This window comes from Zonotrichia leucophrys, chromosome 2 (genome assembly GCF_028769735.1).
Source record: "Zonotrichia leucophrys gambelii isolate GWCS_2022_RI chromosome 2, RI_Zleu_2.0, whole genome shotgun sequence".
Classification (NCBI taxonomy): domain Eukaryota; kingdom Metazoa; phylum Chordata; class Aves; order Passeriformes; family Passerellidae; genus Zonotrichia; species Zonotrichia leucophrys.
The window spans coordinates 55,642,395-55,666,507 of record NC_088171.1 but is presented as its reverse complement, the minus strand read 5'-3'; the positions used below and the strand labels follow the sequence as shown (position 1 = coordinate 55,666,507).

Genomic DNA, 24,113 nt, shown 5'->3' with positions numbered 1-24,113 from the left:
AGTATTTAAAATATTTAAGATTGCAAGGCTCTCAAACATACTAAGTGTACAGGAAAATGTTAAATTATTTAACATTTTCCTCAAATGTGATACTTCAAGATGAAAGTACAGACTTTAAAAAAATTTTTAGTGAATCAACAGAACTTTAATGTATCTAGAAGTGAAATAAAATTATTAATTTTTTATTTTATTCTATATTTGCAAGTATGAAATAAATATATATGCAAGGTCAGTGAGAGAAACAGAATGCAGTTCTTCCTCTCACTTGAATTCCTAAATATTTCACTAACCCAAAAAGAGAGGGTTCACAGTGTTGATTCCAAATACAATGTAGAGGAGACTATTACTGCTGTTTTTATTTTAATTAAAAGTAGCTCCTATACATAAAACAGTAAAAGTAATACCAAAGAAATGCTTATGCTCAAATAATTTTACCTCCTTATCTGTTTCCCAAAGCCAATTTCACCTTTCTAGTAAATAGGTCAACTACTAAATACTAAGCAAATGTCAAAAAAAAAGGGAAAAAAACCCAACACCAAACCCAAAAAAGGGAAAAGACCCAAAAAGGGAAAAAACCCAACACCCAAACCCAAAAAGGGAAAAAAACCCAACACCAAAAAAACCCAGAGAAAGCTAACATATTTTCGTGTTTTTTCAATCCGAAAAATTGTAACAGGATCACACAAAAACCCTCAAAACCTAATCAAAACCCCAAGCTTGTCAGGATATCCACTTAAGATAAAATTGTACACATCGTACTCCAAACACATATCTCAGGTGATTGAGATAATCAACTTTCTGTTCTACAAGCAAAATGCCTGTTGTTTTTGCAGATAATCAACTTTCTGTTCTACAAGCAAAATGCCTGTTGTTTTTGCCAGAAATTTCATCTCAGGGCTAATAATGTTTCTTGATATATTTTTCATAAAGACTGGTATGACTCCACAAAAACTTCTCAATTTAGGAAGCATTAATTTTAATATATTACACATATTTATACAGACATATATATATTTGATATGTCAGATTACTTCTTTAATTTAGAAAATTCATCCACAGAATAGTAGTGATGCTTGAACTTGCTTTGGTCCTATTGTATCCATCGCTATCAGAAATATGTCTTAACTGAGGAAAAATACTAGTAAAGAAAACATGCTTGCTTTTTTTCTCACTCTTGCTATAAATTCAAACCTAGAGTTGGAATTTGATATTCCACTGAAGAAAAGTGAAGGAAGGAGAAAAGGAGTCCGCTTGAATGTGGACACACAAGAAAAGAAGACATAAAAATTTTCTAATTCCTTATTCTTGAAACCTACTCCTCTTGCATAAAATTGATTTACTTCCATAACTTACCACTGGTCGAGCATCTTCTCGTTCTAGTATCTTCTGAGTCTGATCTGCTGGGAACTTCAGCACTGTTGTTATAACCTTGGCCATCGTCTAAAGAGATATAGGTTATCCATACATAATTCCACATCCACAAAGATGTCCGTAATATTTTAAAATTAATTTAATTTAGTAATACTGGATACTATTTTATTAATGTCAATGGAAAACAGTGAAATCAGTAAGATATAACTATTTGTTTCACATTATATATGCATGATGTGAATTATATGAAAACAATTTTTGCACATTGTCACAAACTTCAGCTGCTGTAGTGTGATTTAAGTTCTATGGACTCTATGCTCAAATGATGGAGTCCATTAATGAGACAGCATACTAGATAAAGTGCATGCCTAGAAAAAGCAATCTGTCAATCTTGTTGCAGATATCCTGCCGAGCAAGAGGCAAATAATAAAGTTGGATTGGAGGGCAAGACAGTAAAACCTCTCAGCAAATACACACACACACCTTGGTAAAGCAGTTTACAAAGAATGTGGTTAATTACCCACAATAACAGTCACTAATTCCTGACTCTTAGATCCGCATCAACCTCCACATTTCTCTTATGTCTCCAATACTGTAGACAAACCAGTGCATTCATTAATGTCTTGATTGCATTCCAGTATCATTTACTAGGATGCGTAATTGGCAATACATCCTAGATAATTTGCACAGATTCTTTTGAACTCTGTTCAAAAAAGAGGAAGCATGTCCAGAGATATAACAATTCCACTACTGAATCACCTTTGAGACAAGGGACACATATTTGCGCTAATAAAGGGGATCATGCACAGAGAAGGGCCACCAAAATGACAAGGCAGAATTATATTTAAAAAATGCCTCTTCTGTACTGAGAAGATAAATTTACAGATCTTTTAACTTAAGAACTGTGTTGGGGGCAGTGGTGGAAACCACAGTAATACTTTACAGGCATACTTAAAACTGTTTTAAAAAGTTCTATCATTTGCATCATCACTGCTCATGGTTTTCCACTTCATGTAGCAGGATGAAACCAGTTCTTAAGACATATCCATAGATTTATTATTATGTGAGATAATCCTGAAGAGAGCAAACACTAAGCTCAGTGTCCTCCAGAAACACATTTAATGAATGAAAGGAAACCAGCATATGAAATCAAGAAGCGTACTGTCCAGCTTTTCACTACTTTTAAGAGTGAATTAATAACAACTAAGGTATACAGATTTGGGAATACTATGAAACATCTTTAAGCAACTACTAGAGGTGTTTCACTCTACTAGTGTTTCACAGCTACTCACAAATTGTTATTTAATCCAACTGTAACTTACCATGTCTGTGTCAAGACTACATCAAAAGATCATTTTTGCTTATATTCTGCATACCAGCTTTCATTTTACATAAAGTTTGACTGACAGACTTTTACTGATAAAACTGTATCTACCTATAATGGTTTTTGTCTTGATAGGTACAGTGGTGAGAGATGTGAAAACTCCCTCCACCTACCACTCATCTTGGCAGGCTGATGAAGTCTTGAAGTTATGAATCATGTCTCTTTGGGAAAAAAAATGTGAAAGCCTATTGAATACTTTATTGTCAGAAATAAACAGCATATAACAAATCACAAACACATGATAGTTCACATCATACAGCAAGATCACCTGTCAGCATATACAAATTTCCATACCTTTGTCTCACGACCCATCATATATTCAAAGAGCACTTTCCTCAAGTATTCAAACTCAGTGGGTTCCTCAAATAGGGAAACGTCAGTATGGTGAAGGTTTCCATCTGTGTAAACAAAAAGAGAATATTTATTCTGAGAGTCATTCATCCGAATCCAAGTTTCAGTAACGGCACAAAACCAAACAAGAACAAATGCTGTATTCTGCACCTTAGATGGAGTACCTGCAGCCCTTCAGAAAGGCATTTGGGGGTGCTGGTTGGCAGGAGGTGCAACAGGAGTCACCAGTGTATGTGCCCCTGGCAGCCAAGAGGGCAAACCTCATCCTGGAGTGCATCAAACACAGCATCATCAGTCGGTCAAAAGAGGTGATTATCCCATCCTATTTAGCATTGGTGCAGCCTCACCTTGAGTACTGTGTGCTGTTCAGGGCCCCACCATTTAAAAAGAATGGGAAGGTACATGAACACACCCAGAGGGTACCTCTGGATAAGGTGTTGACAGGCATGTCCTCTGAGAAGCAGCTGAGGAGACTGTGTTTGTCTAATTTGGAGAGATGGAGGCTAAGGGGTGACCTCAGTGCTCTCTACAGCTTCCTGAGATGTTGATAGGCAGGCACTGCCTTCTCCTCTCCCTGGTACCCAGGGCCAGGACACATGGAAAATGGTTCATCTATCATGGGGAGCTCAGACTTGATGAGAGGAAACATTTCTTTACCAAAAGGGTGTCAAACTCTGCAACAGACCTCTTGGAGAGGTGGTTGATGCTTGTTTATCAGTGTCAAAGAGGCATTTGGACAATGCCCTTAAAGACATATTTTACCTTTCCATCAGCCCTGAAGTTGTCACACAGCTGGACTATGAAACTGATGTTGGTCCCTTCTAGATGAAGCATGTTTCCTGCTCCTCTCCCTATCAGTACATGCTGAGGAAATGCTTGATCACATTTCTTCCCAGCCCTGCACTACCAGAAAGCACTAAATACCCACAACCATCTCCCATCATTGGCTCAATCACCTTGAGGGAAGGAGGCATGGACCTTCTGAGGGGATAAGAGATGCAGATCATCCTGAGATAATTTGACCATTTGCACAAATTTGCAAAAAGCAAGTGTGACGTGATTTTTAAAAGTCTTCTGAGTTCATCCAGCTAAGATGGGTATGCACAGGATGGCAAAACCCCACATCTCTTAACATTAGTATGCTCAGCACCTGAGCCCTCTGTCTCATGTAGTACATACTCCTCAACTAAACAGCTGCAAATCTTTTGGAGGTAAGCAATATCTGTTCATTTCCCTGTGCATTTTTCTTAATTAATTTTACATTAAAAGAGACTTAGAGGAACAGTATACCACCAGAGAGAAGGTCCATAAGCCCATACTCTATCTCCAAAGTGTCCAACCACCAGTGTCTAAAGGACAGCACATGAACAGCACAAGTCTACTTCTGCCTGGGTTCTGGGGCTGCTCACAGGCCTTGGGGGTCTGGGACCAGCCTCCTGGGACCCCCAGTGTCTCCTGCCAAGGGCCCAAGGGATGTGTCCCAGCTCAGCCTGGAACCTTCTGTCCCCACCTGTGCCCTGCTGTAGGTGTGCCCATCTCTGCCCCTGTCTACTGGATGCTCTTGGGTCCTGTACTGAAGAGAGCTTAAGAACTCTGATACAGAGCTCTTTTAATTGGATGACATAAAAAAGAAAATATCAAACAAAACGTTTGACCAAAAAAATTTGGTCATCTGAAATCACACGCCAACTCTACTATAATAGACAAGAGAAAACAAGGATGTCCTAAGTGCATTATGTAAGTGTTTTAAAAAAAATGTTTTATTTTCTAGACCAAACTGTATCTTTCTAACAAACAAAAAACTTTTTTGTGATGAAAACTGAGTACTTACCTCTATATGGTGTTCGAGCTGATGTGACATACATATTTTTCTCATAATGTTTCAGCCGGTCTTCCAGTACATGAATCTGAACAGAAAACAGTTGACGTGATAAATAGCTTTAAACCTAAACAGCAGCTAAAACAAGCATAACTGAAACAGTTTCCAGTTTCCAGTTTCCATCATCTCTTTTAAAAGCAAAATACATTTGCTTTTTAAGGAAGGAAAACATTAAAAACTGTGTTATTAAAGACTGTCCCAATGTTGTACATCTGCATATACACATAAAAATATATATAGCAGATGTTATGCATATATTATATATTTATGTATTCATTTTATATATAAGCATATATATCTTTTTATAGATAAAAAAGCTTACAACAAAAATTATACTTAAACACCAAAAAAGGTTTAGTTTTGAAAAAAAATTCAAGAATTTAATAAAGTGCACTGTTCCCTTTTTCACTGTGCAATTCTTTGCTAACCAGTATCACGAGCATGTGGGTTTTTTTATTCTCAGGGGATAGAGGAATACTTTGAAAAGTACACAGATTTTCAGAGAGCAAGTATGAGTGAAAACTATTTTTTTGTCTATTATATTCATAGTACCTTGTATGGAGATGTACCACATCATCACTTGAAAAGAACAAACCTTTTAATACTGCAAACTCCAAGTATCAAACAAGAATACTTCTTACTCATTCAACATGACCCTTACCTGCTCTTTCAATTCCTGCTCCTTCAGTTTTGAATCATTGACTAGTGTTGTCTTCTGTGCAAGTTGTGCCTGAAAAGACAGTCATGTCTGGAAATTGCTGCAAATACATCATAGGTTTTGCAATAAACCTATTTCTTCTTTTAACACACACAAACTTACAAGCAGTATTTCAGCTTTAAAACTGCTCCACAACCAAAGTATTAGAGAGAAAAATCAATAACATGTAAAACGTACCTTTAGTTCTGTTATTGTGACCTATAACAAAAATAAAAATTTAGATTAAAATGTATGAAAAATACTGACTATATCAAGCACTGGAGAAAGAAATATCAATAATTGAGTTCTTATACAGTGTATTAATTGAGGATGACAAAAATTGAAATTACCCAAAAATAACAACTAGTCTTATAAATAGTTTAACTTATTGGTATTGACAATACATAAAGCTGATACTTAAATTATCTCATTTGATTCTGTAAGACAATCATTGTAAATGTAACTTAAAGAACCTAGTTTCCAAATTTTTATGAAATGCATATTGGAGATGAATAATAATTGAACGTGTATGAAGTACATCACAGGATGCCCTAACTACAATTAATACTATTCAGAATATTTTATGTCTTTCCTTAAGTCTCATTTGGAAATGTGAACATATGCAGTTGTGTGGAAAAGGAAATTTATTCCCTATCTCAGGTTGATAAAAATCTGTGGGGTCTCCTACAGACAGAAAATAGGGGAAACTCATTCCTCTAAGGATCTCAAACCTCTAAGTTAAATTCTTGCTTCTGAAAACCTCAATCAGACATTTATTTTCTGATATGGAGAGACATTTTCTGACATTTTTACCTCCAAACATTAATACTTAAGGTTGCTATTATTTGTTAATTTTTTATCACAGACAAGTACTATTATCTAGGGTACACTTCATGTCAAAGTGGATATGTTATGTGTAATGTTTGGTCTAGGCTGACAACAAGCAGCACAGAAAATTTAATGGAAAACTTTTGTGATTTGGGAGTCTCTGATTTTAGACAAAATATGTGGCCCACAAAAAGTTGCATCCAGTCAATGGAAGACTTCAAACTGTTTGACTACTAGTGCTGAAGGGTAAAAAAAAAAAACTAACCCAAAATGTTGCAAAGCAGCAAAATAAAAAAGAAATCAAGTGAGACAAAAAATACAATGACAAATATAATTAATTTGAATGCACTGTAAAATCCAGATGTGGATTTATACAGTTTTGTTCGGGTATGTTGACAAGTTCCACAGGTCCTGTCTAATCTTCTCATATAGCTCTGTAATGCTGCCTATATATGCTATTGTAGCCATTGCAAATATGTACTATTGAACCAGGTTAAAGCAAAATTAGTTTCCTACAAACATACCAAGCACAGGCAAAACACAAACTGAGACAGGAATAAAAATTAAAAACAACTCAATTTCTAAGTAGGACAAAAGAAAACTACTTGTCAACTTCAGAACAGATTGTGTCAGAATAAGAATTAAATCCTGAAATACTGATAAAACAGGAACTGAAAGCCCACTTACATTGCTCTAAATATTTGAGCTTTGACTGGATCAGAAGATATACCAGGAATTATGTGCAAATTCCATAGCACAATCTATTAGACTAGTTCCATTGATTTGAGATGATGAAATCACCATTGTTAATCGTATCAAATAAGGCATTTACATTTAGTTGAATCAGCTATGCAAAAGAAATCTGGTGAGCAATTTGCTAAATTTGAATTTAGTTGGAATTCTCAAAATTACTCAAAAAAGTCTGATGCCTGTATTCTAGAGAAATCACATCTATACACTCGGGGAAAAAAACAAACAACAAACCTGCATTCTTATTCTGCAACTACTTTGAACCTGCATGCTTTAACTGTATCTATGTACCGGCGCTACTACACAACCTGCTCATTTTCCCCCACAAATGAAACCATCTTTATCCTTTAAAACTAAGCTGGTTATCAGTGCTGGAGTTCTCTGAACTGGTTTGTACCCACTTATACCCTGGAGAACTCCTTTGAGTCTGCCATGGAAACTCCAAGTAGAGAGCTGTGGACGACATTCCAGACACAGGCAAAATTAAATGTTCATTTTTTAAATTGTAAACATCTTCACTTTTAGACATTTAGTATTGGCAATATTCAAATACTTTACAAGTCATTGCCCATCTGTCTGACACATTTCTGGGAACAACTGAGGAATCATAGAATGCTAACAGGTTAGAATGGACTTAAAAGATAATCAAGTCTCAACATTCCTTGCCATGGGCAGGGACACCTCCCAGTACACCAGGTTGCACAAGGCCTTATAAAACCTGACATTGAACACTGTCAGGGTTGGGGTATCCACAACATCCTTGCGTAACCTGTTCAGCCTCACCACCCTCAAAAATTCCTTCCTAACATCTACTCTAAATATCCCCTCTTTCAAGTTACATCCTTTATTCCTTGCCCTTTCACTACAGTTCCTGATAAAAAAAAAGTCCCTCTTCAGCTTCCCTGTAGACCCCCTTCAGATACCAGAAGTTTGCCATGAGGTCTCCACGCAGCCTTCTCTTCTCCAGGCTAAACAGCCTCTGCTTTCTCAGTCTGTGTTCACAGGGAAGGTGCTCCAGTCCTCTTACAAACTTCATGGTCCTCCCCTGGACTTGCTCCAACAGTTCCATGTACTTCTTATGCTGGGGACACTAGAATTGTTCACAGTACTCCAAGGGGACCCTCCTGGCCATGCTCCTTGTGATGCAGCCCAGGACTTGAATGGCTTTCTGAGCTGTGAGCACACACAGCTGGCTCATGTTGAGTTTTTCATCACCTGTAACTCTCAGGTCTTTCTTACCAGGGTTGCTCTCAATCATTTCTCTGCCCAAGCCATTGGTGTGTCTGGGATTGCAGTGACCCAGGTGCAGGACCTTGCACCTTGCTATGTGGAACTTCATGAGGTTTGCTTCAGCCCACATCTCAAGCCTACTGAGATCGCTCAGGATGGTATTACCCTTTCGCTCCATCGCGTTGACTGCACCACCACAGAGCTTGGTGTTTTCAACAAATTTGCTGAGGGTACACTCAGCACTGACAGGTTTCACTGTCTGTCACTGACAAAGATACTGAGTAGTATCAGCCCCAGCTAATACTGACCCCATGACTGCATCAAACACAGCATCATCAGTCAAAAGAGGTGATTATCCTACTCTGTTTACTGCGTAGGATTATCCTACTCTGTTTACTGCATCCTACTGATGCAACCTCTCCATGTAACTGCTGTCCATGTGGACAATGAGCCATTAACCCAAACTCTGTGCATGTGGCCATCCAGCCAGTTCTGTATCCACATGATGGTGCATCCATCAAATCCCTCTCTCTCCAATCTGCAGACAAGGATGTCACACAGAAGAGTGAAATGCTTTGCATTTAGTCTTGCCATGGAAGTCAGAGGCACAGAAGCTGTTGAGAACCCCTGCCTACTCTTTGTCCAGGGTAGCCAGGTTTCCCATTTTCTTACAAAGAGGGCCCACATTATCCCTAGTCTTTCTTTTGTCTACAACGTACATATAGAAGCCCTTCCTGTTTGCCTTACTTTCCCTGGCTACAACAATCCTAACTGGGCTTTGGCTTCCCTAACTTTGTCCCTAGCTTCCTGTACAATTTCCCTGTATTACTGTCAGGCCACCTGTCTTCATTTCCACTTCCTAAAAGCTGCTTTTCTTTTTTTATTCTGAGTTTGCTCAGCAGGTCCAGCAGCTCCCATTCATCCATGGAGGAGGCCTCCTGGTGATTTACTCCTTGTTGGGTGCATTGCTTCTGAGCTGAATACATGAAATACCATTGCCAGTATATAAATTTGATATAATGTCATATCATTAATCCATAAGATGAATGTATAATACAATATTTAATGATTCCCTATATTTATAGCAGACTGCTATAACAAACTAGGAGTGAAACAGTTAACAAAGAAGTCCTAAAGAATAAGTACTCTTCAGACTTTTCATAATCATGTTTTAGAAGTTAGGAGTCTCTTTAAGAATCTTCCTCTAGATAATAAGATTATGTAAGACTATCAGTAGGTGAACAAGGGTTAATTAAGAATACAAGGCAGTCTTAGATTTCTGCTTTTCCTATTATGAAAACAACTCATACCATGGAAAAGTAATATAAAGTGTTTTGTATGCAAGTGCAAGGCAGAAGTAACACACACTAGGTCAGTGAGATAATTTGTATTTTCAGTTTCTAATGTCAAATATATAAATTTACTCTCCCCAGGGCTACCTGTTGTAAAAATGAAAATATTAAAAGTAACGTCAATATGAATTCTCATCAATAACTCAACAACTTGTACACTTTTTCTCTCCTCAGTATAATAACAGCTAGTAGTATTTTCACCAAAGAATTCTTCAAATTCAAATGTAATCTCGGAAAGACAAAAGAATGAAGGCAGTCTTCTTTCAATGAAGGCCTCTATATCCGTAATTGATATATTCAAGGCACTACTTCAGACACCTCTGAAATGCGGATTTTTAAAAAATCACTCTAAGAATGACTTCATGGGATTTTCTTTCCTTCTAAAGAGCTTCCAGTAAAACCAACATAAACACATGTAGAGGACAAAAAAACTCAACCTTAATAATAACAACAGAACTGCACTTTTCAACATACCAATCAAAAAGATTGTACCAAATATTGCAGTTTCTAAAGAGATTCATTTTGTATGGGAAAGTGAAGGCCAGATACATAAATAAAGTCTAATTAGGAATAAACTACAGAATTTCCAATGGACCAAGAATTTCACACTTAGAGATATAAAAACAAATGTCAGTGCCAGCTCACTTTTTCACTGTTGCAATGTTCCTCTTCTGCAATCCTTTGTTTGTATTCCTTCTGCAAGTCTTCCAGCTGTGCCTGCAACTCATGAACTTTTGCTGTCATCTCTTCTTCACGAGACTTCAAAATACAAGCAAAAAATTACTTATACAATGAATCATTTAACTATTCAAAACTTTAACTATGGTGAACATAAAACAATCAACAAATGTTATACTATACACAGAAAGGATATGCTTGATATTTGTGTAAAAGCTAGTTACACCAGACTCCTACAGAAAAGACCAAGAAAAATAATTGGTGCTTAAGAAGATTTTGTAGGCCTCCAACAATAAAGATTACATAGTTAGGATTAGAGTTACATTCTTTAAATTCCAAAAAATATCTATTTCTCTTGGGCATTAAAACAGTATTCGAGTATAATCCAGAAAGTGCATGAAGGTCATTACCTTCAAGGAAGGAGTAGATGACAACACAAAATTAATTTCTATATTATGAAAGTGACAAGGACCTAAATCTTTTCCTCAGCCACTCTCACAAAGATGCTACGAAAGCAGTTTTAAGCACATTTTCCAAAACAATGACCAACAATTTCCCATTCTCAAGGGTTTGAAAGGCAGTATTCACTGTAGAGGAAAGAAGCAGTAACAAGAATGGTAGGGAGGAAATTAACTCTTCCTGCATAGGAGAAAAATACAATGACCTAAATCCTAGGAAGTTAATCCATCTATATGGCACTTTGCAAAAACAAGTATTTTTAAAACTTGTGTCCTGTCTGGCCTTTTTGTGAGAGAATATGTTAAGGACCTTATAAAACAGCACTCCAAGTCCTAGTGCATATCTCCATTGCTGAGCAAAACTAAAACTCTAGTTTCACTCATGCTGACCGTACACGGCAGTCAGTCAGTTGATGGCTCTACTAACACAGTAGTACTTCAAGTCAAATTAGTACAATTAATTAACTGATAACAAGTCCAGAACTGCTGATGGAAATTTTGTTCTATTCAAAAATCTCAGTAGTATAAATTATAATGATAAAGAATATGCTCTGGAAAAGTAAGTGTAGGATTAGAAAGCTGATCTAGGCTTAAAAGATGGTACGCCATTACTAATAAAATAAATACTTCCATCTAAGATCAATTTTTAAAGTGTTCCTTGCACATGAGTTAAGAATAAAACACCTTTCCCATGCAGCCCCTCAGTCCAGAATGCATCACCAAAAAGAAATTAAGCAAATCTACCACAAGTAATGGGTACAATGCAGTATCTGAGCAATATGATGCAGTATCTGAGCAATTTTTACAGCCTCAAAGTTTAAAAAATATCCATGCTCAAGTTAAACCTTGCTCAAACATCATGACCTCCAAACAATGTTAACTTCGATTCACTCCCATGATTTTTCTATGCCCTCAGAAGTGCATCAACAATTAATAATTTCTACGAAACTTTTTGCTTTTTTATAGAAGGTTATACTCCCCAGATTAAAAATCCTCAATACCTGGCATATTAAGGGATAGTGATGGTTGTTGTTTTGGCTTTTGCAGATTTTTTTTTTAACTTTTTTGTCTCTTTCATTACACTATTTGTGCAAAGAGGACTAAGATTAACAAAGTTTAAGCCTGTATTCTAATACGATGTACAGTCTAGCACTGAAAACCATTTAATGTTTTTGACACGTACAGGCAGGACTGAGAAAATTTACTTGGCTAAAACAAGAGGCATCCTTGGTGAAGTATACTAAAACTGAAATTGGCTGGTAACTTCTGGTTGAAATGCTATTAGAGAATAAGTAGGTCTATCTGCAAATATCATGCAGAAAAACTGTTAATTACAAGTAAAAAAACTGAATCTTTACTAGCAAAAAACTATGCAAACACACTGCACCCTGCATGGAACAGAACCTTACTTTAAGGGCTGTGGCATCAATCTCAGCAGGGCATCAGAGGAAGGCAATAGAGAGTGAGACTGCTCCATAAACACTGTATTTATAAAAAACAATCCACCACCACCACCACAATTCTACTAAAAGCTTAAATGTCACTCAGTTTTCTCAGTCTGGTACACAAACTGCTTAAAGAGATAAGGACTTAGCCATCCAGTTTTTATTGAATGATCAAAGTTGGTGCTAATTTCTGATGTGCTTTCATGCTCATAAATTACAGAAACAAATATTTTAATTGCAAGCTGGATCACCACACATATCAAGTGTAATTCTAGCAGTAAGACCTTTACTAGAAAGAACTACAATTTTTCTATCTAGATATGCAACCGAAAAAGAGTAATTTTGAAATTTACGTAGTCATCACTTTTCAAAAAGGTACCTCAAGGATTTCTTCATATTTTTTCACAGTTCTTCTTAGATCATCATCTTTTTCAACAATTTTTTTATGCAACTGTGTTGTCTCTATGTGATGATTTTCTATCAATTCATTTTCTACTTCCTGGGCTTTACCTACAAAAAAAAGTTAGGCAGTATTAAAAAACGCATGGTTTTGATTTTGTTTTTTTTTTTTAAATTATGTCATAACTGATAACAAGTCCAGAACTGCTGATGGAAATTTAATTCTATACAAAAATCTCAGGAATACAAATTATAATGATACACTTATTCTGGAAAAGTAAGTATAGGATTTACTACATTTAAAAAATGCTTTGAAGTAACTATAAGGAAAATTTGCCAGGAAAATTCATTTTTCCACACTATCAGTTACTATTATGTCCCTTGATCCTAACATGTACGAAATTTGTTGTTTGCAGTTTGGAACCTGGAGCAATTTTTTCTATCTGGTGCTGAAACTAGTTTCTAGAAGATGACAACCAATATTTATTAACTAATTTTATCTCCTATTCTATCTAGAGATGTAACTGAAGCTTTCGCAATCTTCAGAAACTCCTCACTTGTGGGTGTACTTCTAGTAACTGGAATCAAACCACACCTTTTTCTCACTTTTCTAATCTCCAATTTACACTATGGTGGCAAAAGACTGAGAAGACAAAATCTGTTGAACTCTAGCTATAATCCCATTGTGTTACAATCAGACATCATACCCAGTTGGTACCTGTCAGCAGTTAGTGAACGAAGTCTGCAAGATCCAGTTAAGAAAACACAATTCTGATTCTCACATGGATCTAAGTTTCTCTAAAGGCTGAGTAAGTTTCTCTCCAAGTGTCATATATTCATCACTGGAATGTTGAAGTTTTTACTACTGGAGATAAAGTAGCACTGCAATGGAAACTTACCAATGCACTTTCATCTTTAAAATTTTACACTCATTTTCTTTTCTTTTATACATATGACAGAAAGATGGGTGCATATGGCTATCATGCCATGGCAGATGTAAAGAGTGCTAGACCAAAGATCCATCCTGCAGAACAGCTACATATGCATTTTCCTAATTGTACTATAATTAATATTTATGTTATTTCCTGAGCAAGACAAGTTATTTCCCTAAGTTCTCTAGACATTCAGAAAACACATGTTGTGTTTATCACAGGCACAGGTAAATCCCTCCCCCAAAACAGCAATAACTGAAGATTCAGTTCTCTGACTATTGATTACAGTTATATTTCTATTGCACTTACTGATTGTCTCTTTTACTGCTGTTTCCAATTCTCTCTCTTTTTGAGCCAGCTGAGTATTGAATTCTCTTATTAACTGCTTTAAGGTGGAGTTGTGCTTTAACTCAATGTCTTCTTGTTCACATCTGTAAAAAAAGGTCAAAACATACAGCAAGGAAATATAACATTTAAAGAGGGTGTGAAAACACAAGGCAAGGCAAGAGATCTGAGAATTTCTGGAGAATTATTTTAGAAGAGAATGGTTTTGAATTATATGAATTCTGTGAGATTCACGGAGGCTTTATCTTCCTCTCCTATCTAATTCACCTGGTAGGTGTAGGTGTTTCATTTAAAAACAACCCAGAACTGAAGACCTCTAAAGATATGTAGTTTTTGCTGAGGAAGTTGAAGAACTGGAAGAAAAGATTATGTCATAAAAAGAATTTTTAGGGAATTTTTAGAATTGCTTGAGAAACTATTGGAAGTGCTAAGCAGTACACGACATTTTGTGCAGTATGTATGAACAACTATTGATATCAACTGAACATGAAGCTCTCAGTACTAAGTTTAATAAACTTTATTTCCTGTTTGAGAAAAACAGAATTATATTATATGCTTCAGCAATGTTGAAAATCACCAGCACCGAAGCAGATCAGAAACGGTATTACTCTGCCAAATGTCACACCTATTTTCTTTCTGTTTCTCGAATTCTATTTAGAACAATTAAAGAAAAACATCAGTCATTATTTCCTTGTTGTAAACTGAGCTTTAGAAAAGTATTCTTGAGGTTTTAGTGGCTAGAGATAAAATACAGAAGTGGTAACACAGACAGGAACAAAGAATTTACCTGATTTTTTCCTCCATTTCCTCTAATGACTCCTTCTTTACTATGTCAAGCTCTTGCTGATGTTCCTTTCGCAGAGTACGTATGTCTTTTTGAAGATTATTCACCTCTTTGCGTAGTTTCTGTTTCTCCCCTTCAGTCTCTTCCAGTTTAGTCTGTAAGTCCTTCTGCTGGTTCTGCATATCCACTAATAACTTCTGCAGCTCCAAAACAGATCTGGACTTTTCTTCAGCATTTTCCTCAAAAGCTTTCAGACTGTCATTTTTTTCACTCAACTGCTGCTGTAGACATTTTACCTTTTCTTCATATCTTAAAGTAATATCTTCCATCTCAATCTTAAGCACTTCATTTTTCTTCACTATATTATTTTCTAACTCTTTTATCTTCTGTTCTAAAGACTGACTGACTGCCTCCTTTTCCTGCATTTTTTTCTGTAAGTCTCCAATTATATTCTCCATATCAAGATATTTTTGTTCCTTAACTTTCAATTCTTCTCTACTGCTTGCTAAAACACTGCCACAACAAGCATGCTCATCCACTAACAATGAATATTTTTTGGTTTGCTCCTCAAGTTCTTTGCTCAGACTTTTGGTCCTAACCTGCTCTTCCTGATGGCTCTTCTCAACACATTCTAGTTTTTTAATGAGTTCTTTCTGTTTATTTTGCAGTTCTAGATGACAGTCATTACTCTCTTGTTGTTCTTTCTCATACTTCTGTAATAATGCATCTTTTTCAGTTAAGTCCTTCTGTAACACTTCCATTTTCTCTTTGTATGTCTGTTGGACACTCTCAAGTAAATTATTTTTTTCTTGTTCTACAGCAGCTTTTACACTCTCTACTTTTTCCAGCATCTCCTTCTCTAATTCTCTGGAATCTCTTGTTGACTTAAGTTTTTCTTCCAAGGACTCAATTTTGGCTTCTCTCTCCTGTACCTTCTGCTCCAACTTTCTTAACTGATCTTCCCTATCTTGCTTAAATTGCTGTTCCTTTTCTTCCATCTGAGACAGCAACTGTTTTCTAATAGAACCTATTTTTTGCTCTGCCTTCTTTTTCAGATCAGCCAGCTTAGTGCTGTTCTCTGCATTCAGTCTCTCTTCTAATTCTTTCAGTTCTTCCTCTTTCCTTTTAAGTATCGCTGACTTCATTTGATCAAATTCCTTCTCCTTTGCTTCAAAATCAGCTTTCAGTGAATCTATTTGCTTCTCAAGATTAAGCACTTTTTCTTCAGCCTTCTTAAATCTATTCTCCTTTTCAAAAGCCACCTTCTCCGCCTGATGGAGTTGGCAAGCTATTTCTTTTTTCTCTGTGTTTTTTTGTTCATTACACTTTTTAAGTTCCTCCACCAAGGAATCATTTTCTAAGGTTCTCTGAGCAATGTCTTTTTCTAGTTCAGCAATTTTTGCTGCTTGTTTTTTTAACTTTGAGGTTAACTCACTTTCTTCCTTTTCCCTCCTGTTTTGCTTTTGTTCCAATTCACTTTTTAAACTATCAAGATTCCTGCTTTGTTTAGCCAGCTGTTCCTTCAGTTTATTTAGTTCTTCATCTTTCTTACTGGCTTCAGTATTGCTTAATTCAAGTTTGCTCTGCAAATCTTTGATAGTGTCATGATTTTGTGTAAATTTGGTTTGTGCTTTCATCTTCCACTCTGACAACTGGGCCGTGCAATGATCTATCTGATCAAGAGCTGATGCTTTTTCTTGACTCAGCATCTCAACTCTGGATGATAACTCTTCCACTTGATTTAACAACTGCAACCGATCCTCTTGATGTTGTTTGCTTAACAGAGATATGGCTGCTTCCTTCTCTGTTAAACTTACTGTGCTTTCAAGTCTAACATTAAGGTCAGTAACTGTTTTGTTGAGAGCAGACACTTCAGATTGTTTTTCCTGGAGTTCTTCCCTCATTGATGTGACAGCATTGATATTTTCAGATAACTCTTTCCTCAGCTGTGTTATGCAAGTTTCTTTCTCTGATGCTGCTTGCTGCTGATGTCCTCCCTCTTTTTGCAATTGTTTATTTTCTGCTTCAAGTCCTGCAATGTCAGCTCTCATAGACATAATTAAATTGTCTTTCTTCTGCAGTTCTTGAATTGACTCTTGCAAAGAAGTAGTAGCAGCAGAATGACACTCTGTTATTTCCCTAAGCTGAGCTTCTAGTTCAGTTATCTTACTAGTTTTGATTAATATTGCTTCTTTAATCTTTGCAGTTTGGTGCTCACAGTCTGCAATTTTACATGTTATTATGCCAATTTTTTCACTACATCTTTCAATTAATTCATTGCCTTTAGTTTGCAATGAAGCTTCAGCTTTCTTCCAAGCATCTAACTGGGCTGTAAGTTCTCCTGACAACCTTTGAAACTCAGTTTCTTTTAGCCGAATTGACTCTATTTTTTTGTCATAATTTTCATGATCTTTATACTGAGAAGATTGCACAGTTTGGAGTTTTTCTTCAAGGGTTCTCACTGTATCAGCCAGCTCAGTAATTGCGGCTTTGTCCTTCTCTTCAACGGCTTTCTGTTTACTGAGTTGTTCCTGAAGTCCTGTCTGCTGTTTCAGGGACTGTTTAAGATCACTTTCCATTTTTTCCAACTGTGTCTTCATGTCACTCTCCTTATCTGACAAAGCACCCACCTTAGCCACTGACTGCCTTAGCTGTTCTTGCAACTCCTTCAGGCATTCCTCCCTTTTCACTCGTTCTTCCTTCAGTTGGATTATTTCTGTTCTGGAGTCCTCCTTTTCAGCACTGAAGGTGAAAAGCTTCTGTTTCAGGTCTCCAACTTCCTGCTCTTTCACTTGCAGTTCCATAGCATGTTGTTCCTTGAGCTCTTCAATCTGCTGATTAAATTTCTTTTCCCAACTCTGGGTTACTTCTTCCAATTTCCTTATGTGGTCCTCAGCAAGACTGTCTAGTTGCTCTTTCTGATTAGATTCCAGTTTTGACACAGCATCATTGATTCCAGATGAGCTGGCATGTGCCATTTCCAAAATTTTAGTATTGAATTCACTCTCCTTCTGACTGAATTCCAACTGCTTGTTTTCAAGCTCCTTTTTTAGTTTAGCTTCTTGCTCAGCAAGTTTATTTTTGAAAGTTTCCTGCATATCTTTTGATTTCTGTTTCATTTTCTCCACTTTCTTCTCCTGACATTTAAGTTTACTTTCATACTCTCCTTGTAAAGCACTAATTCTCTCCTCTGCAGCAAACAGTTTCTGTTCAAGCTCTTCCACTTGCTTGTTCTGCAACTTCTTCATGTGCTCCATTTCATTTTCCTTCTCACTCAGATTTCTCTTCATCTCATCAGCCTTTCTTTCTAGGTCCTTCAGTTGACATTCATACTGCTGTGTTAGAGTGGTTACTTTCTGTATATTTTCACTTCTTTGCTCCTCTAGCTTTGCAGACACTTGGACAAGCTCAGCTTCAGATCTTTCTGCAGATTCCTTCATTTTCTGTTCATGTGCTTTCAACTCCTCCAAATGTCTGTCCTTCTCCTCCAGGGATTGTTTGAGCTTGTTGAGTTCCTCTTTGAGTACCTTCTCAACACCTTGAATAGACATTTCATGCTCTTTTACCATTGTTTCAATCACTTCATTGTGCCATTTCCTCTCTTCCTCCAACTTTCCTTTCAATTCTTGCTTAGCTTCACACACTTTACTATTTAATTCGGAGAGCTCTTGCTCCAAATCATGACGTATTTTTAGTGCTTCTGAGAGCTCAGAAGACAGTGCCTCTAATTCTGTTTGTTTCACATCTAGTTTTTCTAATGTTTTTTCATTCATCTCTTCTATGTGCGCACAGAAAATTGTTTCTTTCTCTTTCAAAATGGTTTGTATCTCTTCTTGTTGTTTCTCTCTTATTTTTTCTATTTCAGTTATTTGTTGTTGCTTTAAAATTTCAAGTTTTTCTGTCCAAAGCTTTTCTTGCTGCTGTTTCACATTCTCCAGTTCTTTATTGTGTTTTTCAACCATATCGTTGATTTCCTTACTGTGTTGGGTTTTTTCAGACTCTATGACAGTATTTAATTCCTCTGATTGCTTTCTGTCATCTTGCAAGTACTTTGCAAGAGAACTTTCCAGTTCAAGAATCCTCTGTTAAAATACAGTTTTAAAAGAATATGAATATTCAAAAAGTAAAAATTTGATTAATTTTTTTAAAATCTTACCAGGTTTACATAACTACAGGTTACTTATTCCATTATTTTTAGTGAATGTCAACTTCTTCAATAAGCCTTTAATTCATCTGGTTTGTTCCCACTTTTGCTTCCTTTATGGAGAGTTAGCTAATTAATAAAAATCTTGCTATCTCACTGCAGTGAAAATACACACAAAAACCTGAAAATAATGCAACTAATTCAAATAATGTAAGTAGCGACATTTATGAGATGTTCACATTTTCTTCTTAAACTAAAGTACCAACATATTGGATGAAAAATACAGGGAATTGACAATAGCTTCATGGAATTTTGTATGTGCCTACTGATTTATCATAATTCTACCTCCCATGGAAATGCTGCTGTAAAGCTTTATTGTTTCTTTAGGCAAAACTTTGAAACAAATATCTGGGAGTGGTGGAATAATGTACAAATTTGCATTAGCAGAAAATAAAGTCTTACTCATTACATAAAGCAAAGGACACTGTAAAAATTTAAGCAAATCTTTTTGCTTACTGTGGTGGTGCACTCCCCCCTCCTCTCAGGCTGCACTGACATCTGAGAAATGTTCATTAGGCCTCGGCCTTGAAAAAACAGTATCTGGGCTCAGCTTTTCCCAAGCTTATCAAAAACCCTGTCTATTCCCAGGAATTGCTGCTGTCTAACAAGCTCAAGTTTTCCTTACAACTGCACTAGAAACTAGCTTTCTTGCCTGAATGGCATAACATGCCTGTTCTCACACTTTCAAAGAAAGTGCCAACACAACTGTGACCATGATGAAACATTGTTATGACTGTGATATGTAATGGATTTAATTCATGCTGTATAAATAGATATGTGTGGGTATAAAATATTGTAGAAATTATGTTTTAAACCCCCTCAGCCAGGAACAGAGTTCTATTCAGATTATAACTAATTCTTGGCAGCTCAAGATAGCATCAGGCCTGTTTAACTTCTGAATGGGACCTTCCTGGACTATCAATGATCATTTCATTGTCTCTTGCACCTGGGAGATAACATTGGGGCCTTCCTGGCCCATGATTAATTGCAGCGTTCCAAGAATTTCACTAGATTCAGACACAGGACCTGTCTTTGTCTATTTCAACATATGGATGGAAATGGAGGTGCATTCGAAGAAGTGAATGGAAAGATGTGGTCATCTGTGCCTCAGGCAGAATAAACTGTATATAAGCTGGACGCTGAAAACGCTCAGGTGTGAACCTTTGAGGGGACGCCGTCACTCTGTCGGACGAACCTCTGGTCTCAGCCAGCGCCCGTACCCGGGACTGACGCTGTCTTGATTGTGGTGGTTGCTCGAAATTCTATTTTTTGTAATTGACCCAATAAATCGTTGTTAAATTTTTCATAAATATGGCTATCGATTTGATCATTTATAACATGACTAAAGCCCACACTCTAGTGATCCCGTAAACAGCGGTCCAGAATGGGGCCCTTTGAGCTCTTCTTGACCACAGGCTGCAACCAGCAATCTCCCTCTAAGTGGGACACCTGTCAGAACTAGTGCACTCTCAAGATTTTTGTACTTGGAGGATCGACTAAAAAAATTACGAATACTGGGTGAACATCCTCACTCCTCAACCCAATCACAACAAATCACTGTTTGTAAACTTGTCACAGTTAAATACATACTTGTAAATACTTAGTCTTTTGGAATCTTTACTCACAGTTCTACAAGTCTCTAACTCTTGATGCATTTTCTCAACTTTCTTGTCACACTCAGACTGTATGGCTTTCTTCTGCAGCTCTAATTCTTCTAAGGCTAGGGATTCTTGCTGTTCTTGCTCTTGAAGGACTTTTAAGCACTCACTCTGATTTTTTTCCTGCATGAAGAAGAAGAAGAACTAAACAATAAACTATAAATACAGTTATCCCACCTTCAAGAACATTATGATAGGACATTTTCAAGTTAATAGGAGTCATACACTAATCATCTTTATTTTCTGCACAAAAACAAATGGAGTTTGTATTCAGTTTGTGAAAACATAATTGCAATAAATCGCTTCTTTTTTTTCTTGGAAACCCCTTGTGATAGATGAGTAATGTGATGGTTGACTCTCACAATTAACAGACAAATATCATGTATATAGTTTAAGAGAAGTTTTATAGATTTATAGTTATGTTTTACCCCCTTGCATTGTTATCAAGGGACAGCCGGGGTTGGGACATTTGGGAGGGCTGGCTTGTCACTATGGCAACACTTGACCTCCAATCAGGATTTGAGGAAGTAAACTCCACCACTGGACAGTGAAGAAGGAGTCGATGGACAGAACTTTGGGAGGGGCTAAAGGGTTAAAAGGCCAACCTCCATTGTGTGGGTGAGCACAGGGTGGGGAAAATCCTTTGCTCCCGGCACCTTAACATTTTCTCTATTCAGTCTTCTGTTTTATTTTTGATAAAGTTTAATAAACCTTTCTAAATTTATGAAAAGTGAGTAGCCATTTGTCACACCCCTTGTCTTCGCATGAAAAACATAAATGTAATCAAGCCTTCCATTTTGGTTTGTTTACCACTATTAATTGAGAATAACATCTGAGAGGAGTTGTTGGGGGTTGGGTTTTGGTTTGGGTTTTTTTTTTCCGTTCCCTCCTCGTTATTTGTGGAATTTTGTTCCCATTGAGTAGCTAATAAGAACTGATGGTAGAGAGGGGGAAACTCCTTTGGTTTTTTTGGGAGGTTTTTTTCTTTCTGGCTGGAATAAGGGGCTGGGTGGAGGTCCTAGCTCTCCCTCTCACTGCTTCAGTTTTAGAGGCGGACAGTCAGAGCCACTGCTTCTGGTGAAAGGAATTCCACTGCTGCTACTGCAGACTGGCCCAGAGCTGCTGCTTCTACCGTGGCGTGAGTCTCTGCTCATGAGAACAGCCACTGAACTTATTAACACCCACCTCACTAAAAAAGACACCTATCATTGTCTGCTCAGGTGCCCGGGATCCTGAGCTCAGCTCTCCCTGCCCTGCTGGGAGCCCCTCAGCCCCTGCCGGCCCAGCTTGCAGCATTCTGAGAGTCCTGCTAGGGGCACAGGAACTGGCTGCTCCAAGAGTTTGTGAAGCAAGGCCTCTCTTCCACTCCTTTCCATCTTCAGACAGAAGCCGCCATTGCCATCCGCTCCCTGAGCCAGCGCCACAGTGCCCCCTGCAGCTGCCGGGGAATCACCGCACCTGCCCTGCCCACCGGGAGCCAACAGCGCCCCTGCCGGGCTGTGGCTGTAACTGCACCCAAGGGGGAAGTGCCGCAGCCAAAAGGCTGTCGCTGGGTCCCTGGTTCTGTTTGTTTTTAATGCCGAAGTTGTTCATGTTTGTTTGCTTTATTATGCATAGCAGTAAAGAACTGTTATTCCTCTAGCCATATCTTTGCCTGACAGCCCTTAATTTCACAATTTAAAAATGTGGAGGGAGGGAGTTTACATTCTCCATTCCAAGGGAGGCTTTTTCTGCCTTCCCTAGCAGACATCTGTCTTGTAAACCAAGACAGGAATAAAGTCTGTTCTCACTTGATTCCACTGCTAAGATATTTTTAAACTTGTTTCTTACAATTAAGGAAGTAACCTCTGAAACAGGTAGAAAAATATACTCAGAACAGGGCTGTCAAAGTCTCTCAGTCCTACTCACTATCCATCCTGGAGGGGCACAAAAACCAATCCGTTATTTGTAACAGATATATGCAGATGATATATATACATATATGTTACATATATATCAACTATTTAGGCAAAATTACATTATTATCTATAGTGGATTACAGTTCATGAAAAAGTGCAAAGAATTTCAACAATTTTTCCCAGTCTGATCTCTAAGAAAATACTTTTTCTGATGCCAAACAATATGAATAGTTAACCCTGTTCACATAACACAATACAACCAGACATAACTATACAAACACTTTTCAAACAGCCTCAATTTTTGTATTTCTTTTACTCTAGTTCCTGGGCCTGATTGCCAGTAATCCACAGAAATATATTAAAAATCAAGTCTAAAAAATTTCAAAAAAATAAATAGGTTCCACAAGATACAGCTGTTGCTGAGCACTGACAGTGATAAGTTATCATTACTAAGTTATTACTATTACTACTATAAGTTACTCAGTCTGCATCATTGCAGCTGCCTTCTTTTCACATTCCTGAAATCTCTGAGCTATGTGACTTTTGGAAAGTACTCCTATCTTTAAGCACAGGACGACTCTCACTGTGGAATAGTGTCAACTCAAGACTTCTAATCCCAAATCACACTTAGAGAAATGGTTTTTTATGCGTGTAAGGTTTACTTACAAGAGCTGCCTTCATCTTCTCCTGGAATACCTTTTCTTGAGCCTGTAATCTCTCATTTAACTCCTGATCTTTGGCAGCCAGTTCTTTTTTATGGATTTTTTCTAGTTCAGCAACTCGTTCCTCTGAAGATTTCTGTGAATCAAAGTCACAAAAAACTAATTTCAAAATATTAACTAACAAAACACTTTCTATTTTTTCTTAATAAGAAAATAGTGCAGACAGTCAGAAGAAACCGGAACCATCTCTTTGCTCCCTTTGATTAAGTTCTGATCACTTAGAGTGCTTAATATAAAGCCCTGACAGTTCTTATTTTCAAGCTTTAAGTTATCCATCTTCCTTCTCAAGTCTTTCATAGTTGTACTAAAGACACATAGTTGTTTCTAAAGACTCTTCTCCAAGGCAAACTTGTGTTTTCAGTTCAAACGTGATAACACATTGGAAAAGGAACTTTTTTGTAGCTTTCTCAGTATTCTTGTTTTATAAGCCAGAAAGTCAAGTGGTGATACTCTGTATAGACAGTTATCTAGAACCTACATATGTGCTTTATTTAAGAATAATGTGAAGCACATCAGCAGTCCCCTTAAAGCATCAGTGTATTCTCTTAGAAAAATTAATACCATTGTGGATATCATTACAAGAACTGTAACTTAAGGGCGTTCAAATTTACAGCTTTGTAAGGCATGTGAAGTATTCCAGCAATTCCTAACTAAATACACCAGAAAAAGCAAATTATAGAAACTTTTAACCCACAAACAATATGGCAACAAGTTCTTAAACACTTACACATACTCAGCTAGGATAATG

General features: G+C 37.0%; 1 protein-coding gene across 3 annotated transcripts in view; it reads right to left on the bottom strand.

Moving 5' to 3' along the window:
* GOLGA4 (golgin A4) overlaps positions 1–24,113 on the bottom strand; it is a 71,952-nt gene that overhangs the window by 4,003 nt on the left and 43,836 nt on the right. For all 3 annotated transcript variants that reach the window (XM_064705063.1, XM_064705065.1, XM_064705064.1), the window contains 11 exons: positions 23,310–23,441; positions 20,713–20,868; positions 14,887–18,965; positions 14,064–14,185; positions 12,803–12,933; positions 10,488–10,601; positions 5,881–5,901; positions 5,647–5,715; positions 4,938–5,013; positions 3,050–3,153; positions 1,354–1,440 (listed from right to left, as the gene is read on the bottom strand). In XM_064705063.1, coding sequence (XP_064561133.1) covers positions 1,354–1,440; positions 3,050–3,153; positions 4,938–5,013; positions 5,647–5,715; positions 5,881–5,901; positions 10,488–10,601; positions 12,803–12,933; positions 14,064–14,185; positions 14,887–18,965; positions 20,713–20,868; positions 23,310–23,441 — 5,091 coding nt within the window. The remainder of the gene's footprint in view (positions 1–1,353; positions 1,441–3,049; positions 3,154–4,937; positions 5,014–5,646; positions 5,716–5,880; positions 5,902–10,487; positions 10,602–12,802; positions 12,934–14,063; positions 14,186–14,886; positions 18,966–20,712; positions 20,869–23,309; positions 23,442–24,113) is intronic.